Source organism: Heptranchias perlo, chromosome 28 (assembly GCF_035084215.1).
Source record: "Heptranchias perlo isolate sHepPer1 chromosome 28, sHepPer1.hap1, whole genome shotgun sequence".
NCBI lineage: Eukaryota > Metazoa > Chordata > Chondrichthyes > Hexanchiformes > Hexanchidae > Heptranchias > Heptranchias perlo.
The window spans coordinates 38,702,113-38,723,675 of NC_090352.1; the positions used below are offsets into that span (position 1 = coordinate 38,702,113).

At 54.4% G+C, this 21,563-nt stretch overlaps 1 protein-coding gene across 2 annotated transcripts in view; it reads left to right on the top strand.

The window, feature by feature from the left end:
- The window catches only part of scarf1 (scavenger receptor class F, member 1), a 45,050-nt gene extending 24,856 nt beyond the window's left edge, over positions 1-20,194 (top strand). For both annotated transcript variants that reach the window (XM_068008546.1, XM_068008545.1), the window contains exons 8-11: positions 1,369-1,474; positions 12,946-13,070; positions 15,903-16,037; positions 18,683-20,194. In XM_068008546.1, coding sequence (XP_067864647.1) covers positions 1,369-1,474; positions 12,946-13,070; positions 15,903-16,037; positions 18,683-19,779 — 1,463 coding nt within the window. In that variant the 3' untranslated portion in view covers positions 19,780-20,194. The remainder of the gene's footprint in view (positions 1-1,368; positions 1,475-12,945; positions 13,071-15,902; positions 16,038-18,682) is intronic.
- Positions 20,195-21,563: the final 1,369 nt, after the last annotated feature.

Below are 21,563 nucleotides of genomic sequence, written 5' to 3' on the forward strand. Positions count from 1 at the left end.
TAATGAGTGCGGGGAGTGGGATTAGACTGGGAGGGGTATTAATGAGTGCGGGGAGTGGGATTAGACTGGGTGGGGTATTAATGGGTACGGGGAGTGGGGATTAGACTGGGTGGGGTATTAATGGGTACGGGGAGTGGGGATTAGACTGGGTGGGGTATTAATGGGTACGGGGAGTGGGGATTAGACTGGGTGGGGTATTAATGAGTGCGGGGAGTGGGGATTAGACTGGGAGGGGTATTAATGGGTACGGGGAGTGGGGATTAGACTGGGTGGGGTATTAATGGGTGCAGGGAGTGGGGATTAGACTGGGTGGGGTATTAATGGGTACGGGGAGTGGGGATTAGACTGGGTGGGGTATTAATGAGTGCGGGGAGTGGGGATTAGACTGGGAGGGGTATTAATGAGTGCGGGGAGTGGGATTAGACTGGGTGGGGTATTAATGGGTACGGGGAGTGGGGATTAGACTGGGTGGGGTATTAATGGGTGCAGGGAGTGGGGATTAGACTGGGTGGGGTATTAATGGGTACGTGGAGTGGGGATTAGACTGGGTGGGGTATTAATGGGTACGGGGAGTGGGGATTAGACTGGGTGGGGTATTAATGGGTGCAGGGAGTGGGGATTAGACTGGGTGGGGTATTAATGGGTACGGGGAGTGGGGATTAGACTGGGTGGGGTATTAATGGGTACGGGGAGTGGGGATTAGACTGGGTGGGATATTAATGGGTACGGGGAGTGGGGATTAGACTGGGTGGGGTATTAATGGGTACAGGGAGTGGGGAATAGACTGGGTGGGGTATTAATGGGTACGGGGAGTGGGGATTAGACTGGGTGGGGTATTAATGGGTACAGGGAGTGGGGAATAGACTGGGTGGGGTATTAATGGGTACGGGGAGTGGGGATTAGACTGGGTGGGGTATTAATGGGTACGGGGAGTGGGGATTAGACTGGGTGGGGTATTAATGGGTACGGGGAGTGGGGATTAGACTGGGTGGGGTATTAATGGGTACGGGGAGTGGGGATTAGACTAGTTTTCTCCAACCTTCACTCTGCCTATCCCTACAACCTCTTAACCTTTGAACCGCAGGGCAGGTCGAATTAAAATCGCGCCCTCTTCTTAAGAACAGGTTAAACAAGTGTTTGAAGGAAATGGGAATAAAGGAATATGGGAACAGGGCGGGTTCAGGGTTAGGATTACTGCTCGTGTGGAAGATAAACACCAACAGGGATTGGCTGGCCCCAGTGGCCTATTTGTATGCAAAGGGTCTCCTGCCCACTCCAGTTCCATGATGCCTCTTGAGAACTTTGGGACCTCACTTGGCCTTTCAGCCGTAGTCTGCCCAGCACTGTGATTGTTTTATGTTTTTGCAGATAAGACAGGTGTTGTGATTGCCGCTGTCCTGCTTTCCCTCCTCGTCCTCCTCTGCATTTTCTGCTGCTGTTGCTGTGGGAACGATAACACTGATCACAAGAACAGGTAGGAACTGATCGCACGCCCGCGGTCTCTTTGGGTGAATGTTTCATGGCCCGTCTGCTGGAAGTTGCACTGGGAGGTAAAGCATTCCCCGAGTCGGTTCCAGCACGGGGGTAAGAACAGGAATTGCTGGCAGCAGGTTAGCCGGAATCTGTGACCAGGAAAGACCGGGTTGTAAAGTTTCGGGGAGTGACCCCTTCATCAGAACTGAAGACTGCAAGATAACCAGGCATTTCAGTAAGGAGTGGAAAAAGCAGAGAGAATCATAGCATCTTACAGCACAGGAGGAGGCCATTTGGCCCATCGTGCCTGTGCTGGCTCTTTGAAAGAGCTATCCAATTAGTCCCACTCCCCTGCTCTTTCCCCATAGCCCTGCAAACTTTTCCTTTTCAAGTATTTATCCAATTCCCTTTTGAAAGTTATTATTGAATCTGCTTCCACCGCCCTTTCAGGCAGCGCATTCCAGATCATCACAACTCGCTGTGTAAAAAAAATTGTTTTCTCCTCATCTCCCCCTCTGATTCTTTTGCCAATTATCTTAAATCTGTGTCCTCTGGTCACCGACCCTCCTGCCACTGGAAACAGTTTCTCCTTATTTACTCTGTCAAAACCCTTCATGATTTGAACACCTCGATTAAATCTCCCCTTAACCAAGGTGCCCTCTATTTCTTTTCGGCCATGTGTGGAATGAATCTGTTTTGTGCATCGATATAGAGGCTGTGTTCACCACCCTAAAAAATCACAACTTTAAATAGAAGATCGTTTTAGAAAACATTATTCAGGGTAAATAACAAACAGAACAAATGTACAAAATAATGGATAATTGTAACAATTTAATGTTATATTGGCTGATAAATTTATATAGTTTTTGAAATGGGTTTCTTAAGTTGCACGAGGATTGAGCAGACCCGTCTCGTTATATTTTATTAAAAATTATCTGATGGGAACGATTCCAATCAGCTTTTTGTTGAATCAGTTTAATGACTCTGATTCAAACAGAAATAAAGGGCTCGATTTTGGGATCGTGTTTCCGGCGGGTTCCCAGTGGGGTGGCCCCGAAAATCCCGATATCCGGTCACGTGACCGGATCGCGACGAAATCCCGGCCACTTCCGGGTACCGCGCTGACGTGCGGGGCTGCGCACGCAAGCCCCGCTGGTGGGAATCCCGCAGGCAATTAAAGCCAGCGGGGTTCCACTTGAGAGTACTTAACTTGCTCATTGTGGTCAGTTAATGAGCTGAAGCAGCTGTCAAAAGAGGAAGTGTGGGATTTTAGGTTCAAGGCAGTGAGTTTCCCACACTGGGGGAAACAGTCTCCCTCCAACCAGGCGTGTTGCAGCCAGCAGCCTGTGGCAGGTGCCAAGGTGCGCTCCACGGGGGAGAGCCCTCACCCACGCAGGAGGCCACCGCGTCACATAGGGCAACCCCTGCCCTCCACCACCCCCCGCCAAGCCAGAGGACAGACCGACACGAAACCGCAGCCCCAGTCCGAGGAACCACCCACCTACCCTGCACAACCCCTCAGACCAACACCTGCCAGTTGGGTGGTGTGTGGACACCCTCGGAGGACGAAGAGCATGACCAGCACCAGCAGCCTCGCAGTCCCCGCCGTCCGCCGCAGAGACGTGGATCCCCCCAACACGGTGTTGTTGCACGCCCACCTGCACAGCAGGAGGGAGGGCTACCGCAGAGAGAGACGCGTCGCAGAGGGCACTACCCTCACCACAGGGTCCACAGACCGAGGCGCAGCTCCCCGGACCTCTCCGAGCAGCAGTGCACAGGGAGGCGCAGATTCGCTCGACATGTAGTCGTGGAAATCTGCAGCCTCTTTCATGCCGAGCTGCTCCTGGCTGGCCCCAGCACCAACTGCTTACCTGTCGCTGGCAAAGTCACCACTGCCCTCCACACCTTCTCCTCCGCATCCTTCCAGGGTGCAGCCGGCTACACCGCCGATGTCTCTCAGTCGTCTGCGCGGACGAGCCCTGCAAATACACCTGCACCTACTCTGCAGTAACACGATGGGTGGCATCAGTGGTGGGTCCTCATAGTGATACCCAGGAGCGGGCATTATTGGACACAACGGACAGGATTCGCGGAGACATGGCAGTGGTGGTGTCAATATAATCTGTGCTGTTTGTTGCTCTGAAATTCAATATGGGTAACACCCATGACAAACCCTCAGACACCCTTGTGCACCCCCTTCATGCTGACGAGACGTTTGCCTTACGCTGCCTACTGCACATATGTGATGCATGCCCTGTGGCTGCAGCACAGGTGGTGGCAGGTTGAGTGAGGCTGGCCGTGAGGGAGATGCACGAGAGGGTGAGTATGGGATGGAGCAATGAGATTGTATGAGGATTGGGTCGCGTGTTAGTGGCAGGATGAGTACTGGCGAGGTGAGTAGGTGGAGGTAAGATGAGGATGGGGTGTGAGTGGGTATGAAAGGTGATGTGACAGAATAGTGTTGGCGGTGCCGAAGGAGATGTGGGGTGGGGGCAGTGTTGTGGCAGACGGAGTGTAGGGGAAAGACTTCATGTTCTCACTGCGGCTGACCTACTGCGGTCATTGCAGCGCCTCCTGCACTGTATGCAGGTGGGCGATATGTTGGTGGCGCAGGTGACCCCCTCTGCCACCTCGAGCCAGGCCTTCTTGGTGGCAGAGGCAGGCCGCTTCCTCCCGCCCGCCGGGGGGAAGATCTGTGTCCTCCCCCTCCTCCTAACCCCATCTGATGATACCTGGGGTGAGGCATCATTAAACTGGGAGCAGCCTTCCCCCTGGGCTGCTCCATGCTGCAATTTGTCCCATTGGTTGCAGCATCTGTCAGTGGAGGACTGCCCCTTTAACTAGAGAGCCTCCAGCTGACAGATCGTACTGCGCATGCGCAGCCCGACCGACGCGCAGGCCAGCGCCGCGGACCCCGGTAGAGCAGGTAATTGATTCCTATTAGTGGGTTGCCTGCTACGATCGCGTGGGCAACCCACTAATTTCGCCGAGCCTGTTGACCACGCTCCCGGAGGACCACCCGCTGGGAACCCGCAGGCCTGCTAAATTCGAGCCCAAATTGTTTGCAATCAGAATTTTAAAATTGAGTCAGAAATACAAACAGCTGTTAAATCAGTCAGTGTAAATTTGGGGATAGGGAACAGTTTAATTAAAGCTCCCCCTCTCCCCCACTGAATCCTCAGCAGGATTTAAAAAATTATCACATTCCGATTGTACATCCTGCAGGTCTCATTAGTTTTGGCTGCCTCGATGTAAGGGCCCCTCATCTATGATTGGGTGGAGGTGCCTGGTCTCTGATTGGGAGAAGATGCCTGGTCTCTGATTGGGTGGAGGTGCCTGGTCTCTGATTGGGGGGAGATGCCTGGTCTCTGATTGGGGGGAGATGCCTGGTCTCTGATTGGGGGGAGGTGCCTGGTCTCTGATTGGGAGGACGTACCTGGTCTCTGATTGGTGGGAGATGCCAGGTCTCTGATTGGTAGGAGGTGCCTGGTCTCTGATTGGGGGGAGATGCCAGGTCTCTGATTGGGAGGAGGTGCCTGGTCTCTGATTGGGAGGAGGTGCCTGGTCTCTGATTGGGGGGAGATGCCTGGTCTCTGATTGGGGGGAGATGCCTGGTCTCTGATTGGGGGGAGATGCCAGGTCTCTGATTGGGAGGACGTACCTGGTCTCTGATTGGTGGGAGATGCCAGGTCTCTGATTGGGAGGAGGTGCCTGGTCTCTGATTGGGTGGAGGTGCCTGGTCTCTGATTGGGTGGAGGTGCCAGGTCTCTGATTGGGGGGAGGTGCCTGGTCTCTGATTGGGTGAAGGTGCCTGGTCTCTGATTGGGTGGAGATGCCTGGTCTCTGATTGGGTGGAGGTGCCTGGTCTCTGATTGGGTGGAGATGCCTGGTCTCTGATTGGGTGAAGGTGCCTGGCCTCTGATTGGGTGGAGATGCCTGATCTCTGATTGGGTGGAGGTGTCTGGTCTCTGATTGGGTGGAGATGCCTGGTCTCTGAGTGAGGAAAGATGCCTGATCTCTGATTGGATGGAGGTGCCTGGTCTCTGATTGGGTGGAGATGCCTGGTCTCTGATTGGGGGGAGGTACCTGGTCTCTGATTGGGAGAAGATGCCTGATCTCTGATTGGGAGAAGATGCCTGATCTCTGATTGGATGGAGGTGCCTGGTCTCTGATTGGGTGGAGATGCCTGGTCTCTGATTGGGGGGAGGTGCCAGGTCTCTGATTGGGAGGAGGTACCTGGTCTCTGATTGGGTGGAGGTGCCTGGTCTCTGATTGGGAGAAGAGGCCTGGTCTCTGATTGGGTGGAGGTGCCTGGTCTCTGATTGGGGGGAGATGCCTGGTCTCTGATTGGGTGGAGGTGCCTGGTCTCTGATTGGGTGGAGGTGCCTGGTCTCTGATTGGGGGGAGGTGCCTGGTCTCTGATTGGGGGGAGATGCCTGATCTCTGATTGGGTGGAGGTGCCTGGTCTCTGATTGGCGGGAGATGTCTGGTCTCTAATTGGGGGGAGGTGCCTGGTCTCTGATAGGGAGGAGATGCCTGGGCTCTGATTGGTGGGAGATGCCTGGTCTCTGATTGGGTGGATGTGCCTGGTCTCTGATTGGGTGGCGGTTTCTGGTCTCTGATTGGGTGGAGGTGCCTGCTCTCTGATTGGGTGGAGGTGCCTGGTCTCTGATTGGGGGGAGATGCCTGGTCTCTGATTGGGGGGAGGTACCTGGTCTCTGATTGGTGGGAGATGCCAGGTCTCTGATTGGGAGGAGGTGCCTGGTCTCTGATTGGGGGGAGGTGCCAGGTCTCTGATTGGGAGGAGGTGCCTGGTCTCTGATTGGGTGGAGGTGCCTGGTCTCTGATTGGGAGAAGATGCCTGATCTCTGATTGGATGGAGATGCCTGGTCTCTGATTGGGTGGAGATGCCTGGTCTCTGATTGGTGGGAGGTGCCTGGTCTCTGATTGGGAGGAGGTGCCTGGTCTCTGATTGGGTGGAGGTGCCTGGTCTCTGATTGGGAGAAGATGCCTGATCTCTGATTGGGTGGAGGTGCCTGGTCTCTGATTGGGAGAAGATGCCTGATCTCTGATTGGATGGAGGTCCCTGGTCTCTGATTGGGTGGAAGTGCCTGGTCTCTGGGTGGAGGTGCCTGGTCTCTGATTGGGAGGAGGTGCCTCGTCTCTGATTGGGGGGAGATGCCTGGTCTCTGATTGGGGGGAGATGCCTGGTCTCTGATTGGGAGAAGATGCCTGGTCTCTGATTGGATGGAGGTGCCTGGTCTCTGATTGGGTAGAGGTGCCTGGTCTCTGATTGGGTGAAGATGCCTGGTCTCTGATTGGGGGGAGGTGCCTGGTCTCTGATTGGGGGGAGATGCCTGATCTCTGATTGGGTGGAGGTGCCTGGTCTCTGATTGGGTGGAGATGCCTGATCTCTGATTGGGTGGAGGTGCCTGGTCTCTGATTGGCGGGAGATGCCAGGTCTCTGATTGGGTGGATGTGCCTGGTCTCTGATTGGGTGGCGGTTTCTGGTCTCTGATTGGGTGGAGGTGCCTGGTCTCTGATTGGGTGGAGGTGCCTGGTCTCTGATCGGGGGGAGATGCCTGGTCTCTGATTGGGGGGAGATGCCTGGTCTCTGATTGGGAGGAGGTACCTGGTCTCTGATTGGTGGGAGATGCCAGGTCTCTGATTGGGAGGAGGTACCTGGTCTCTGATTGGTGGGAGATGCCAGGTCTCTGATTGGGAGGAGGTACCTGGTCTCTGATTGGTGGGAGATGCCAGGTCTCTGATTGGGAGGAGGTGCCAGGTCTCTGATTGGGGGGAGGTGCCAGGTCTCTGATTGGGAGGAGGTACCTGGTCTCTGATTGGTGGGAGATGCCAGGTCTCTGATTGGGAGGAGGTGCCTGGTCTCTGATTGGGTGGAGGTGCCTGGTCTCTGATTGGGGGGAGATGCCTGGTCTCTGATTGGGGGGAGGTACCTGGTCTCTGATTGGTGGGAGATGCCAGGTCTCTGATTGGGAGGAGGTGCCTGGTCTCTGATTGGGTGGAGGTGCCTGGTCTCTGATTGGGAGAAGATGCCTGATCTCTGATTGGATGGAGGTGCCTGGTCTCTGATTGGGTGGAGATGCCTGGTCTCTGATTGGGGGGAGGTGCCAGGTCTCTGATTGGGAGGAGGTTCCTGGTCTCTGATTGGGTGTAGGTGCCTGGTCTCTGATTGGGAGAAGATGCCTGATCTCTGATTGGATGGAGGTGCCTGCTCTCTGATTGGGTGGAGATGCCTGGTCTCTGATTGGGAGGAGGTGCCTGGTCTCTGATTGGGTGGAGGTTCCTGGTCTCTGATTGGGTGGAGGTGCCTGGTCTCTGATTGGGAGAAGATGCCTGATCTCTGATTGGATGGAGGTGCCTGGCCTCTGATTGGGTGGAGGTGCCTGGCCTCTGATTGGGTGGAGGTGCCTGGCCTCTGATTGGGTGGAGATGCCTGGTCTCTGATTGGGTGGAGGTGCCTGGTCTCTGATTGGCGGGAGATGCCTGGTCTCTGATTGGGGGGAGATGCCAAGGCTCTGATTGGGAGGACGTACCTGGTCTCTGATTGGGTGGAGATGCCTGGCCTCTGATTGGGTGGAGATGCCTGGCCTCTGATTGGGTGGAGATGCCTGGCCTCTGATTGGGTGGAGGTGCCTGGCCTCTGATTGGGTGGAGATGCCTGGTCTCTGATTGGGTGGAGGTGCCTGGTCTCTGATTGGGTGGAGGTGCCTGGTCTCTGATTGGGGGGAGATGCCTGGTCTCTGATTGGGGGGAGATGCCAGGTCTCTGATTGGGAGGAGGTGCCAGGTCTCTGATTGGGGGGAGGTGCCAGGTCTCTGATTGGGAGGAGGTGCCTGGTCTCTGATTGGGTGGAGGTGCCTGGTCTCTGATTGGGTGGAGGTGCCTGGTCTTTGATTGGGTGGAGATGCCTGGTCTCTGATTGGGTGGAGGTGCCTGGTCTCTGACTGGGTGGAGGTGCCTGGTCTCTGATTGGGTGGAGATGCCTGGTCTCTGATTGGGTGGAGGTGCCTGGTCTCTGATTGGGTGGAGATGCCTGGTCTCTGATTGGGCGGAGATGCCTGGTCTCTGACTGGGTGGAGGTGCCTGGCCTCTGATTGGGTGGAGATGCCTGATCTCTGATTGGGTGGAGGTGCCTGGTCTCTGATTGGGTGGAGGTGCCTGGTCTCTGATTGGGGGGAGATGCCTGGTCTCTGATTGGGAGGAGGTGCCTGATCTCTGATTGGATGGAGGTGCCTGGTCTCTGATTGGGTGGCGGTTTCTGGTCTCTGATTGGGAGAAGATGCCTGATCCCTGATTGGGTGGAGATGCCTGGTCTCTGATTGGGTGGAGGTGCCTGGTCTCTGATTGGGTGGAGGTGCCTGGTCTCTGATTGGGTGGAGATGCCAAGGCTCTGATTGGGAGGACGTGCCTGGTCTCTGATTGGGGGGAGATGCCTGGTCTCTGATTGGGGGGAGATGCCTGGTCTCTGATTGGGGGGAGATGCCTGGTCTCTGATTGGGGGGATGTGCCTGGTCTCTGATTGGGTGGAGATGCCTGGTGTCTGATTGGGTGGAGATGCCTGGTCTCTGATTGGGGGGAGATGCCTGGTCTCTGATTGGGTGGAGATGCCAGGTCTCTGATTGGGTGGAGATGCCTGGTCTCTGATTGGGAGGAGGTGCCTGGTCTCTGAATGGCCTGGGGTCCGGGCACTGGTCACTGTGAGAGAAGGGCCTGAGGACTGGTCAGTGTGAGAGGGGGACCTGGGCACTGGTCAGTGTGAGAGGGGGGTCTGGGCACTGGTCAGTGTGAGAGGGGGACCTGGGCACTGGTCAGTGTGAGAGGGGGGTCTGGGGACTGGTCACTGTGAGAGAAGGGCCTGAGGACTGGTCAGTGTGAGAGGGGGGTCTGGGGACTGGTCACTGTGAGAGGGGGGTCTGGGGACTGGTCAGTGTGAGAGGGGGACCTGGGCACTGGTCAGTGTGAGAGGGGGGTCTGGGGACTGGTCACTGTGAGAGGGGGGTCTGGGGACTGGTCAGTGTGAGAGGGGGCTCTGGGGACTGGTCAGTGTGAGAGGGGGGTCTGGGGACTGGTCAGTGTGAGAGGGGGGTCTGGGCACTGGTCAGTGTGAGAGGAGGACCTGGGCACTGGTCAGTGTGGGGGAGGGGTCTGGGCACTGGTCAGTGTGAGAGGGGGGTCTGGGCACTGGTCAGTGTGTGAGAGGGGTCTGGGCAATGGTCAGTGTGAGAGGGGGGTCTGGGCACTGGTCAGTGTGAGAGGGGTCTGGGCACTGGTCAGTGTGAGAGAGGGGTCTGGGCACTGGACAGTGTGGGGGAGGGGTCTGGGCACTGGTCAGTGTGAGAGGGGGGTCTGGGCACTGGTCAGTGTGAGAGGGGTCTGGGCACTGGTCAGTGTGAGAGAGGGATCTGGGCACTGGTCATTGTGATAGAGGGGTCTGGGCACTGGTCAGTGTGAGAGAGGGGTCTGGGCACTGGTCAGTGTGGGGGAGGGGTCTGGGCACTGGTCAGCGTGAGAGAGGGGTCTGGGCACTGGTCAGTGTGAGAGAGGGGTCTGGGCACTGGTCAGTGTGGGGGAGGGGTCTGGGCAATGGTCAGTGTGTGAGAGGGGTCTGGGCACTGGTCAGTGTGAGAGGGGGGTCTGGGCACTGGTCAGTGTGAGAGAGGGGTCTGGGCACTGGTCAGTGTGGGGGAGGGGTCTGGGCAATGGTCAGTGTGTGAGAGGGGTCTGGGGACTGGTCAGTGTGTGAGAGGGGTCTGGGCACTGGTCAGTGTGGGGGAGGGGACTGGGCACTGGTCAGTGTGAGAGAGGGGTCTGGGCACTGGTCAGTGTGAGAGAGGGGTCTGGGCACTGGTCAGTGTGAGAGAGGGGTCTGGGCACTGGTCAGTGTGTGAGAGGGGTCTGGGCACTGGTCAGTGTGGGGGAGGGGACTGGGCACTGGTCAGTGTGAGAGAGAGGTCTGGGCACTGGTCAGTGTGAGAGAGGGGTCTGGGCACTGGTCAGTGTGAGAGAGGGGTCTGGGCACTGGTCAGTGTGAGAGAGGGGTCTGGGCACTGGTCAGTGTGAGAGAGGGGTCTGGGCACTGGTCAGTGTGAGAGATGGGTCTGGGCACTGGTCAGTGTGGGACAGGAGCCAGGGGACTGGTCAGTGTGGGAGAGGGACTGAGAGCACTGGTTTGGTGCACGGACGGAATGTTTAAGTGCGCAGCCCACAACAGACCGCTGCCCGGCCGCGCATGCACGCAGCTTAGAGGGAAAAGTGCCCTTAACCTCCTCTGGTCTGAGGACGACAATCCCAGTCTCTTATTAGGACGAAAGTCCCTCATCCCTGGTACCATTCCAGTAAATCTCCTCTGTCTCACTCCTGATGGTTGTGTGTTGCTCCTGTTGGTCATGTGTTACTGATTCAAGGTGTGTTACTGATATTACTCTCTTGCTGATACAGGGTGTGTGTTACTGATATTACTCTCTTGCTGATACAGGATGTGTGTTACTGATATTACTCTCTTGCTGATACAGGGTGTGTGTTACTGATATTACTCTCTTGCTGATACATGGTGTGTGTTACTGATATTACTCTCTTGCTGATACAGGATGTGTTACTGATATTACTCTCTTGCTGATACAGGATGTGTTACTGATATTACTCTCTTGCTGATACAGGGTGTCTGTTACTGATATTACTCTCTTGCTGATACAGGGTGTGTGTTACTGATATTACTCTCTTGCTGATACAGGGTGTGTGTTACTGATATTACTCTCTTGCTGATACAGGGTGTGTGTTACTGATATTACTCTCTTGCTGATACAGGGTGTGTGTTACTGATATTACTCTCTTGCTGATACAGGGTGTGTGTTACTGATATTACTCTCTTGCTGATACAGGGTGTGTGTTACTGATATTACTCTCTTGCTGATACAGGGTGTGTGTTACTGATATTACTCTCTTGCTGATACAGGGTGTGTGTTACTGATATTACTCTCTTGCTGATACAGGGTGTGTGTTACTGATATTACTCTCTTGCTGATACAGGGTGTGTATTACTGATATTACTCTCTTGCTGATACAGGGTGTGTGTTACTGATATTACTCTCTTGCTGATACAGGGTGTGTGTTACTGATATTACTCTCTTGCTGATACAGGGTGTGTATTACTGATATTACTCTCTTGCTGATACAGGGTGTGTGTTACTGATATTACTCTCTTGCTGATACAGGGTGTGTATTACTGATATTACTCTCTTGCTGATACAGGGTGTGTGTTACTGATATTACTCTCTTGCTGATACAGGGTGTGTGTTACTGATATTACTCTCTTGCTGATACAGGGTGTATTACTGATATTACTCTCTTGCTGATACAGGGTGTGTGTTACTGATATTACTCTCTTGCTGATACAGGGTGTATTACTGATATTACTCTCTTGCTGATACAGGGTGTGTGTTACTGATATTACTCTCTTGCTGATACAGGGTGTGTATTACTGATATTACTCTCTTGCTGATACAGGGTGTGTGTTACTGATATTACTCTCTTGCTGATACAGGGTGTGTGTTACTGATATTACTCTCTTGCTGATACAGGGTGTATTACTGATATTACTCTCTTGCTGATACAGGGTGTGTATTACTGATATTACTCTCTTGCTGATACAGGGTGTATTACTGATATTACTCTCTTGCTGATACAGGGTGTATTACTGATATTACTCTCTTGCTGATACAGGGTGTATTACTGATATTACTCTCTTGCTGATACAGGGTGTGTGTTACTGATATTACTCTCTTGCTGATACAGGGTGTGTATTACTGATATTACTCTCTTGCTGATACAGGGTGTGTGTTACTGATATTACTCTCTTGCTGATACAGGGTGTGTGTTACTGATATTACTCTCTTGCTGATACAGGGTGTATTACTGATATTACTCTCTTGCTGATACAGGGTGTGTATTACTGATATTACTCTCTTGCTGATACAGGGTGTATTACTGATATTACTCTCTTGCTGATACAGGGTGTATTACTGATATTACTCTCTTGCTGATACAGGGTGTGTATTACTGATATTACTCTCTTGCTGATACAGGGTGTATTACTGATATTACTCTCTTGCTGATACAGGGTGTATTACTGATATTACTCTCTTGCTGATACAGGGTGTATTACTGATATTACTCTCTTGCTGATACAGGGTGTGTATTACTGATATTACTCTCTTGCTGATACAGGGTGTATTACTGATATTACTCTCTTGCTGATACAGGGTGTGTTACTGATATTACTCTCTTGCTGATACAGGGTGTATTACTGATATTACTCTCTTGCTGATACAGGGTGTGTATTACTGATATTACTCTCTTGCTGATACAGGGTGTGTGTTACTGATATTACTCTCTCGCTGATACAGGGTGTATTACTGATATTACTCTCTTGCTCCTCTCTGTTCTGTGCAGGATGTTGGATGAAGGCAGCGGACCAATAGCGAGGATGAAACATCATGTGCAGGGAGTTCTGGCCAATCTCAGCTCCGCTGTGCCCTGCTTCTCGTTTGGAAATCAAAAGCTCCCAAAAATCACGGGTAAAAGTGAACGTTGCCCAGTGCTCGGACCAGTTATTGATTAGTTATTGATTAGTTATTGATTAGTTATTGATCAATTATCGATTAGTTATCGATTAGTTAATGATTAATTATTGATTAGTTATCAATTAATTATCGATCAGTTATTGATCAGTTATTGATTAGTTATCAATTAGTTATTGATTAGTTATTGATTTAGATCATAATCCCAGTTCATTTTGTGAAAATAACTGTGAACAGCACCTCTTGATTTCCAGTGTGACCGACAGACCCTGTCCATCCATAGAGAGGTCGTCCTACTGATTCTCTACGTTGCTAGTCGATCCTGGTACTCCTGGCAGCACCGTATAATATCAAGGAATCGATCTCTGTCCTTCTCCATCAGCCAGGCCAAGGGCCGCAGGTGTTCTTTAAAATGGAGACTCCCTTTCTTGGCCCCTCGTGGCCCTGATCCTCTTCTGCCCCGGGTCCGCCTGGCTTCCCCCGCTCAGGGCCCGAGTTAAAATCGCAGTCGGTTCCCGGTGACGTCATCGGGACCCGCCGTGTATGTAAAGAAGGACCCCTGCCCCAGAGCTTCGGACAGACGTCTTTGTGGCCTGTTCAGGGGAGCAGGTTAAAATCGCAGTCGGGGGTGGGGGGATTATGGCTGTTTTCAGGCGGTCAGTAAACCGGGAGGTTTTAACTGCCCACCTCCTTGGTTCACACCGGGCGGGAAGGGTTCAAATGATCCCCACCATTTATTATCTTGCGTGTTCAGAACTTTGGAACGAGTCGGCCTGCTTCTCCATTGTGTTCAATATGGCAGCTCTTTTTTATTAAATCCCTGCTCTGGGCAGCTTCTCCCAGGCCCTACGGCACAACCTCTCACCTCTGAGTCAGAAGGTCATGGGTTCAAGCCCCACTCCAGAGACTTGAACCCATAATCCAGGCCAACGCTCCCAGTGCAGTACTGAGGGAGCGCCGCACTGTCGGAGGGTCAGTACTGAGGGAGCGCCGCACTGTCGGAGGGTCAGTACTGAGGGAGCGCTGCACTGTCGGAGGGTCAGTACTGAGGGAGCGCCGCACTGTCGGAGGGTCAGTACTGAGGGAGTGCTGCACTGTCGGAGGGTCGGTACTGAGGGAGCGCCGCACTGTCGGAGGGTCAGTACTGAGGGAGCGCTGCACTGTCGGAGGGTCAGTACTGAGGGAGTGCTGCACTGTCGGAGGGTCAGTACTGAGGGAGCGCTGCACTGTCGGAGGGTCAGTACTGAGGGAGCGCTGCACTGTCGGAGGGTCAGTACTGAGGGAGCGCTGCACTGTCGGAGGGTCAGTACTGAGGGAGCGCCGCACTGTCGGAGGGTCAGTACTGAGGGAGTGCTGCACTGTCGGAGGGTCAGTACTGAGGGAGTGCTGCACTGTCGGAGGGTCAGTACTGAGGGAGTGCTGCACTGTCGGAGGGTCAGTGCTGAGGGAGCGCTGCACTGTCGGAGGGTCAGTGCTGAGGGAGCGCTGCACTGTCGGAGGGTCAGTGCTGAGGGAGCGCTGCACTGTCGGAGGGTCAGTGCTGAGGGAGCGCTGCACTGTCGGAGGGTCAGTGCTGAGGGAGCGCTGCACTGTCGGAGGGTCAGTGCTGAGGGAGCGCTGCACTGTCGGAGGGTCAGTGCTGAGGGAGTGCTGCACTGTCGGAGGTGCCGTCTTTCGGACGAGACGTTAAACCAAGGTCCCTGTCTGCCCTCTCAGGTGGATGTAAAAGATCCCACGGCCACTATTTTGAAGAAGAGCAGGGGAGTTCTCCCTGGTGTCCTGGGGCCAATATTTATCCCTCAACCAACATCACTGAAACAGATGATCTGGTCATTATCACATTGCTGTTTGTGGGATCTTGCTGTGCGCAAATTGGCTGCTGTGTTTCCTACATTACAACAGTGACTACACTTCAAAATGTACTTCATTGTCTGTAAAGCACTTTGGGACGTCATGAGGTCGTGAAAGGCGGTGTATAAATGCAAATCTTTCATTCTTTCATTGCACCTTCTGCTCTTTTGAAACACTGAAAGAGGAAACAAAACAAGGAGATGAAACAAAGTCGATGTTTCTTGAGGTGCAATTCCTGATGTACAAATGATCTCTTCCCCATTAAAAGATGTTAAAGTGTGAATGAATTGTTTGTATGGAGCAGAGTGGGTTGTTTCACACTGATCTCCTGCAAATCCGCACAAACACAGAGAATAGAAACAGGAAATGGCTTCATCTTCGTTAAAACAGCGCACGAGGGAAATTGACAGGCAAGTGTTAACTAGTGCACTAAAAACAGTTCACTGAGGGATTTAAACCCGCTGCTGGTGAGCGAGTGTGTCACACGAGGCGGTGTGAACGTGTCACACGAGGAGGTGAGTGAGCGTGTCACACGAGGAGGTGAGTGAGTGTGTCACACGAGGCGGTGTGAACGTGTCACACGAGGAGGTGAGTGAGCGTGTCACACGAGGAGGTGAGTGAGCGTGTCACACGAGGCGGTGAGTGAGCGTGTCACACGAGGAGGTGAGTGAGCGTGTCACACGAGGAGGTGAGTGAGCGTGTCACACGAGGAGGTGAGTGAGCGTGTCACACGAGGCGGTGTGTGAGTGTGTCACACGAGGAGGTGAGTGAGCGTGTCACACGAGGAGGTGTGTGAGTGTGTCACACGAGGAGGTGAGTGAGCGTGTCACACGAGGAGGTGAGTGAGCGTGTCACACGAGGAGGTGTGTGAGTATGTCACACGAGGAGGTGAGTGAGCGTGTCACACGAGGCGGTGTGTGAGTGTGTCACACGAGGAGGTGTGAAGCGAGTGTAACTCTGGATCTCTTTCCCTTGCAGTTTCTCACCACGATGCTGACGTCAGTTTTAACTGCAGTTTCATCGACTCGCCGTCTGCAGGCTGGGATTCCATGTCCTTCTCCTCCTTCGAGTCGGATGATGAGGAGCCCGTGTACTGTGTACCCCCTCGGGACGGTAAGGGGAGACGGGGGCAGCGACGATGCTCAAATACAGCCCTACATCGTAACCGGGGGTACTGCCCACCCCATCGTAGGCAGCTTGACTCACCTCATCACAGGGTCGAGTTTAGTCCCCTCGAGAGGGTGGAGAGGAGCAGTAAAGATAATCCTGGGAATTAGGGATTCAAATTATGAAACAAGATTGAGGAAATTGGGTTTGTTTCCTGTGGAAAGGAGATTTCTAGGTGACGTTCGAGATTGTACAAGGAATTGGCAAAGATAATTGAGGCAAGTTGTGCCCAGGGAGAGTCAGCACCGTCAGGGACTGTACCCCAGGGAGAGTCAGCACCGTCAGGGACTGTACCCCAGGGAGAGTCAGCACCGTCAGGGACTGTACCCCAGGGAGAGTCAGCACCGTCAGGGACTGTACCCCAGGGAGAGTCAGCACCTTCAGGGACTGTAGCCCAGGGAGAGTCAGCACCTTCAGGGACTGTACCCCAGGGAGAGTCAGCACCTTCAGGGACTGTACCCCAGGGAGAGTCAGCACCGTCAGGGACTGTACCCCAGGGAGAGTCAGCACCTTCAGGGACTGTACCCCAGGGAGAGTCAGCACCTTCAGGGACTGTAGCCCAGGGAGAGTCAGCACCTTCAGGGACTGTACCCCAGGGAGAGTCAGCACCTTCAGGGACTGTACCCCAGGGAGAGTCAGCACCTTCAGGGACTGTAGCCCAGGGAGAGTCAGCACCTTCAGGGACTGTACCCCAGGGAGAGTCAGCACCTTCAGGGACTGTACCCCAGGGAGAGTCAGCACCTTCAGGGACTGTACCCCAGGGAGAGTCAGCACCTTCAGGAACTGTACCCCAGGGAGAGTCAGCACCTTCAGGGACTGTACCCCAGGGAGAGTCAGCACCTTCAGGGACTGTACCCCAGGGAGAGTCAGCACCTTCAGGAACTGTACCCCAGGGAGAGTCAGCACCTTCAGGGACTGTACCCCAGGGAGTCAGTACCTTCAGGAACTGTACCCCAGGGAGAGTCAGTACCTTCAGGGACTGTACCCCAGGGAGAGTCAGCACCGTCAGGGACTGTACCCCAGGGAGAGTCAGCACCTTCAGGGACTGTACCCCAGGGAGAGTCAGCACCTTCAGGGACTGTACCCCAGGGAGAGTCAGTACCTTCAGGAACTGTACCCCAGGGAGAGTCAGCACCTTCAGGGACTGTACCCCAGGGAGAGTCAGCACCTTCAGGAACTGTACCCCAGGGAGAGTCAGCACCTTCAGGGACTGTACCCCAGGGAGAGTCAGTACCTTCAGGAACTGTACCCCAGGGAGAGTCAGCACCTTCAGGGACTGTACCCCAGGGAGAGTCAGCACCTTCAGGGACTGTACCCCAGGGAGAGTCAGCACCTTCAGGGACTGTACCCCAGGGAGAGTCAGCACCTTCAGGGACTGTACCCCAGGGAGAGTCAGCACCTTCAGGAACTGTACCCCAGGGAGAGTCAGCACCTTCAGGGACTGTACCCCAGGGAGAGTCAGTACCTTCAGGAACTGTACCCCAGGGAGAGTCAGCACCTTCAGGGACTGTACCCCAGGGAGAGTCAGCACCTTCAGGGACTGTAGCCCAGGGAGAGTCAGCACCTTCAGGGACTGTAGCCCAGGGAGAGTCAGCACCGTCAGGGACTGTACCCCAGGGAGAGTCAGCACCTTCAGGGACTGTACCCCAGGGAGAGTCAGCACCGTCAGGGTCTGTACCCCAGGGAGAGTCAGCACCGTCAGGGACTGTACCCCAGGGAGAGTCAGCACCTTCAGGGACAGTACCCCAGGGAGAGTCAGTACCTTCAGGGACTGTACCCCAGGGAGAGTCAGCACCTTCAGGGACTGTACCCCAGGGAGAATCAGCACCTTCAGGGACTGTACCCCAGGGAGAGTCAGCACCGTCAGGGACAGTACCCCAGGGAGAGTCAGTACCTTCAGGGACTGTACCCCAGGGAGAGTCAGCACCTTCAGGGACTGTACCCCAGGGAGAGTCAGCACCTTCAGGGACTGTACCCCAGGGAGAGTCAGCACCTTCAGGGACTGTACCCCAGGGAGAGTCAGCACCTTCAGGGACTGTACCCCAGGGAGAGTCAGCACCTTCAGGGACTGTACCCCAGGGAGAGTCAGCACCTTCAGGGACTGTACCCCAGGGAGAGTCAGCACCGTCAGGGACTGTACCCCAGGGAGAGTCAGCACCTTCAGGGACTGTACCCCAGGGAGAGTCAGCACCTTCAGGGACTGTACCCCAGGGAGAGTCAGCACCGTCAGGGACTGTACCCCAGGGAGAGTCAGCACCTTCAGGGACTGTACCCCAGGGATAGTCAGCACCTTCAGGGACTGTACCCCAGGGAGAGTCAGCACCTTCAGGGACTGTACCCCAGGGTGAGTCAGCACCTTCAGGGACTGTACCCCAGGGAGAGTCAGCACCTTCAGGGACTGTACCCCAGGGAGAGTCAGCACCTTCAGGGACTGTACCCCAGGGAGAGTCAGCACTGTCAGGGACTGTACCCCAGGGAGAGTCAGCACCTTTAGAGACTGTACCCCAGGGAGAGTCAGCACCTTCAGAGAAGTGGAGAATAAACCAGCGATGAGATGTTTCTGTTAATGTTTTTTCCTCTCTTTGTTTCAGGAATCGGTTCCCTGGTCCCCGCGGGGGGATTTCAGGAGTTGAGTTCCAGGTGCAACTATTTCCCTGCGGAGCTGAGCAGCGAAGATGCTTTACAGCCGCTGTCCATTCCCAGAACCTCCAGCATCGTCAAGGCCAAGAGGCCCTCTGTCTCGTTTGCGGAAGGGACCAAGTTCGGGCCTGAGGTGAGGCGAGGGTCCGCGCCCGACGGCAGGCTGGATCAAACCGCCAACCCCCAAAAGAAGAGAAAGCTCTCGTGGACTCTCAGCAAACTGTCGCCCATCCAGTCGGACCCCGGGGCTCGTGACAACCCATCCGTTGTCTGCCAACCCTACCAGTGCGCCAACCTGCCCGGGATTTACCCGGAGACCGAGGCCTGCCCTCGACACAGCAAACCCTCCCCGCGGGCCAGAGCCGGCGACTGCAGACGGACCGTCTCCAACGCTAAGAAAGCCCCTCAGCCACCGGAAGGCGGGGAGCCCACGGCGACCTCCGGTGACCCCCAAGCCACCGCCAACGACCAGAAGGTGACAACGGTCTACGTAATGGCGGGAGAAGCGAAGAGGTCCCCCAAGATTTGGGGGAGCCCGGCGGATGGAATTGGAGCTGGGACCGTCCAGGCAATGCTGAAAAGGTTTGGTAGCTTTCAGAGACAGCGGTCGAGTCCCAAAGAGGAGTTGAGATCCAGACCCCGAGGAGAGAATATCTCCAAAGCCCATCGCAAGCTAGCCGCCCTGGATAGGGACCGCAAATGCCAGTCATCAGAGGCTGCAGCAATCTCCGCAGATGGGTTCAAGAGACCCAAGGAGACTTCCGTCTGCGGATTCCCTGCCTCGCCTCCCAGTGCAGTGGCCACCACCGCTACCAAACAGGGTCAAGCGACAGGCAACGCTACCCTGACCAAGAAACCACTCATCCCAACGACCCCCATCCTTCGGAAGCTGGTGGCGAACGTGGCAGACGGTACAGAGAAAAGACTGGACATGGTCCATGGTCCAACCCAAAGGGACAACCCTCCTGAACAGGGCCAAGGAGACCATGATGAGGGACAGCAGCACCATGAGGAGATCTCCACTGAGGAACCAAACAATGAAAACTAATCAGAAACTAGTTGTAAGGTGTGAAAGACCACACGCACGCACAAAGCTGTTAGAAACTGAGACTTCAGGGGCCGAACACGGCAAGCGAAATTGAAAGAATCGAACTCAATCGTGAACCCAGAAAAGACACGGTCATCGCAACAAGGCTCCCACTTGACAGTAGGATTGTTAAAAATGAAACATTGGGGTAGATTGGAGAGATTGGGAGAGTAGAGATTGGAGGGATTGGAGTGATTTTGAGATTGGAGGGATTGGAAGAGTGGAGAGTGGAGGAATTGGGAGAGTGGAAGGATTGGGAGAGAGAAGGTTGGAGGAATTGGGAGAGTGGAGGGATTGGGAGAGAGAAGGTTGGAGGAATTGGGAGAGTGGAGGAATTGGGAGAGTGGAGGGATTGGGAGAGAGAAGGTTGGAGGAATTGGGAGAGTGGAGGGATTGGGAGAGAGAAGATTGGAGGGATTGGGAGAGTGGAGGGATTGGGAGAGAGAAGGTTGGAGGGATTGGGAGAGTGAAGGGATTGAGAGGGTGGAGATTGGGAGAGGGGAGATTGGAGGGATTGGGAGAGGGGAGGGATTGGAGGGATTGAGAGGGTGGATATTGGGAGAGTGGAGAGTGGAGGGTTTGGGAGAGGGGAGGGATTGGAGGGATTGAGAGGGTGGAGATTGGGAGAGTGGAGGGATTGGGAGAGGGGAGGGATTGGAGGGATTGAGAGGGTGGAGATTGGGAGAGTGGAGAGTGGAGGGATTGGGAGAGTGGAGATTGGAGGGATTGGGGAGATTGAAATCAATGGAAATAATGATGGAGGGAGATGTGAATCGGCCGCTGATTCGCTATCACCCATTTTACAATATCACACAATGTGAAAACCTACCCCACTGACCACAGTGTTATTTGTGTGTAATGTTCACTCGCAGTGTTTGAAAATGAACCAATGGATCATCAGTGTTATTTTACAATGCTTTTCTCAAGGTCGACAGACGCAAGTAGTTTCCAGCTGGACAGCCCGATGAACGCTGGGAGGAGGGGGTCACAGGCCCACGTCTGTGGTTCCCCAGACAGTCAGGCCCCTGATTACCAGCCTGTGATGCTGGAGGCACCGCTGACTGGAGGCATAGCACTGAGACACAACCAGACCTGGGCCACTAGTTCCGTTAAATCTGGGCCTTTCAGAATGCTGTGTGTGGAGACGAGAGAGTCCCAGCGCAGGAGAGGAGGCCGCACAGAGTCCCACCTTGGTCCCAGGTAGCCTGTTGGTCCTTGAACAAAGGCTGCAGCAGCAGCTCCACCGAGTCCACAATCGGGCACCGAGCGCTGCCTGTGGTAGCACTGCTGGACATTTAAACTGGAGCCGTCCCCATCCATAATATCTTTAGAAAATCTGACTATCCTTCTGCGTCGCGTCAGCAGTAATCGAGAGCTTTCCATCAACGTCTGGGCCCTGGGGCAGTGGTATTTGAAAGCTGCAAAGGGCCAGGAAGAAGAGGAATTGACTCAAACAGTAAGAGAAGTGGATTTATTAGTCGTGACCCGACTCTGTGCACTGTGCCAGGCACATGAGGGTAACTGTCGAAACGGCCAGCCCGATCTCTGGTCCCGTGCTTCAAATTGCCGTGACTGGCCTTGGGCAGATCCATGGGCACCGGGTCCTTCTGGTACCACGTCCAAAAGGCCACTCTCTTCATGTGTGAACTTAGACAGTGAGTCAGTGGCTATTCGACCAAGGGGGAGCCCAACTCTCACTTCACCCAACATTCAGACACAGATAGACAGACACACACACACATGCG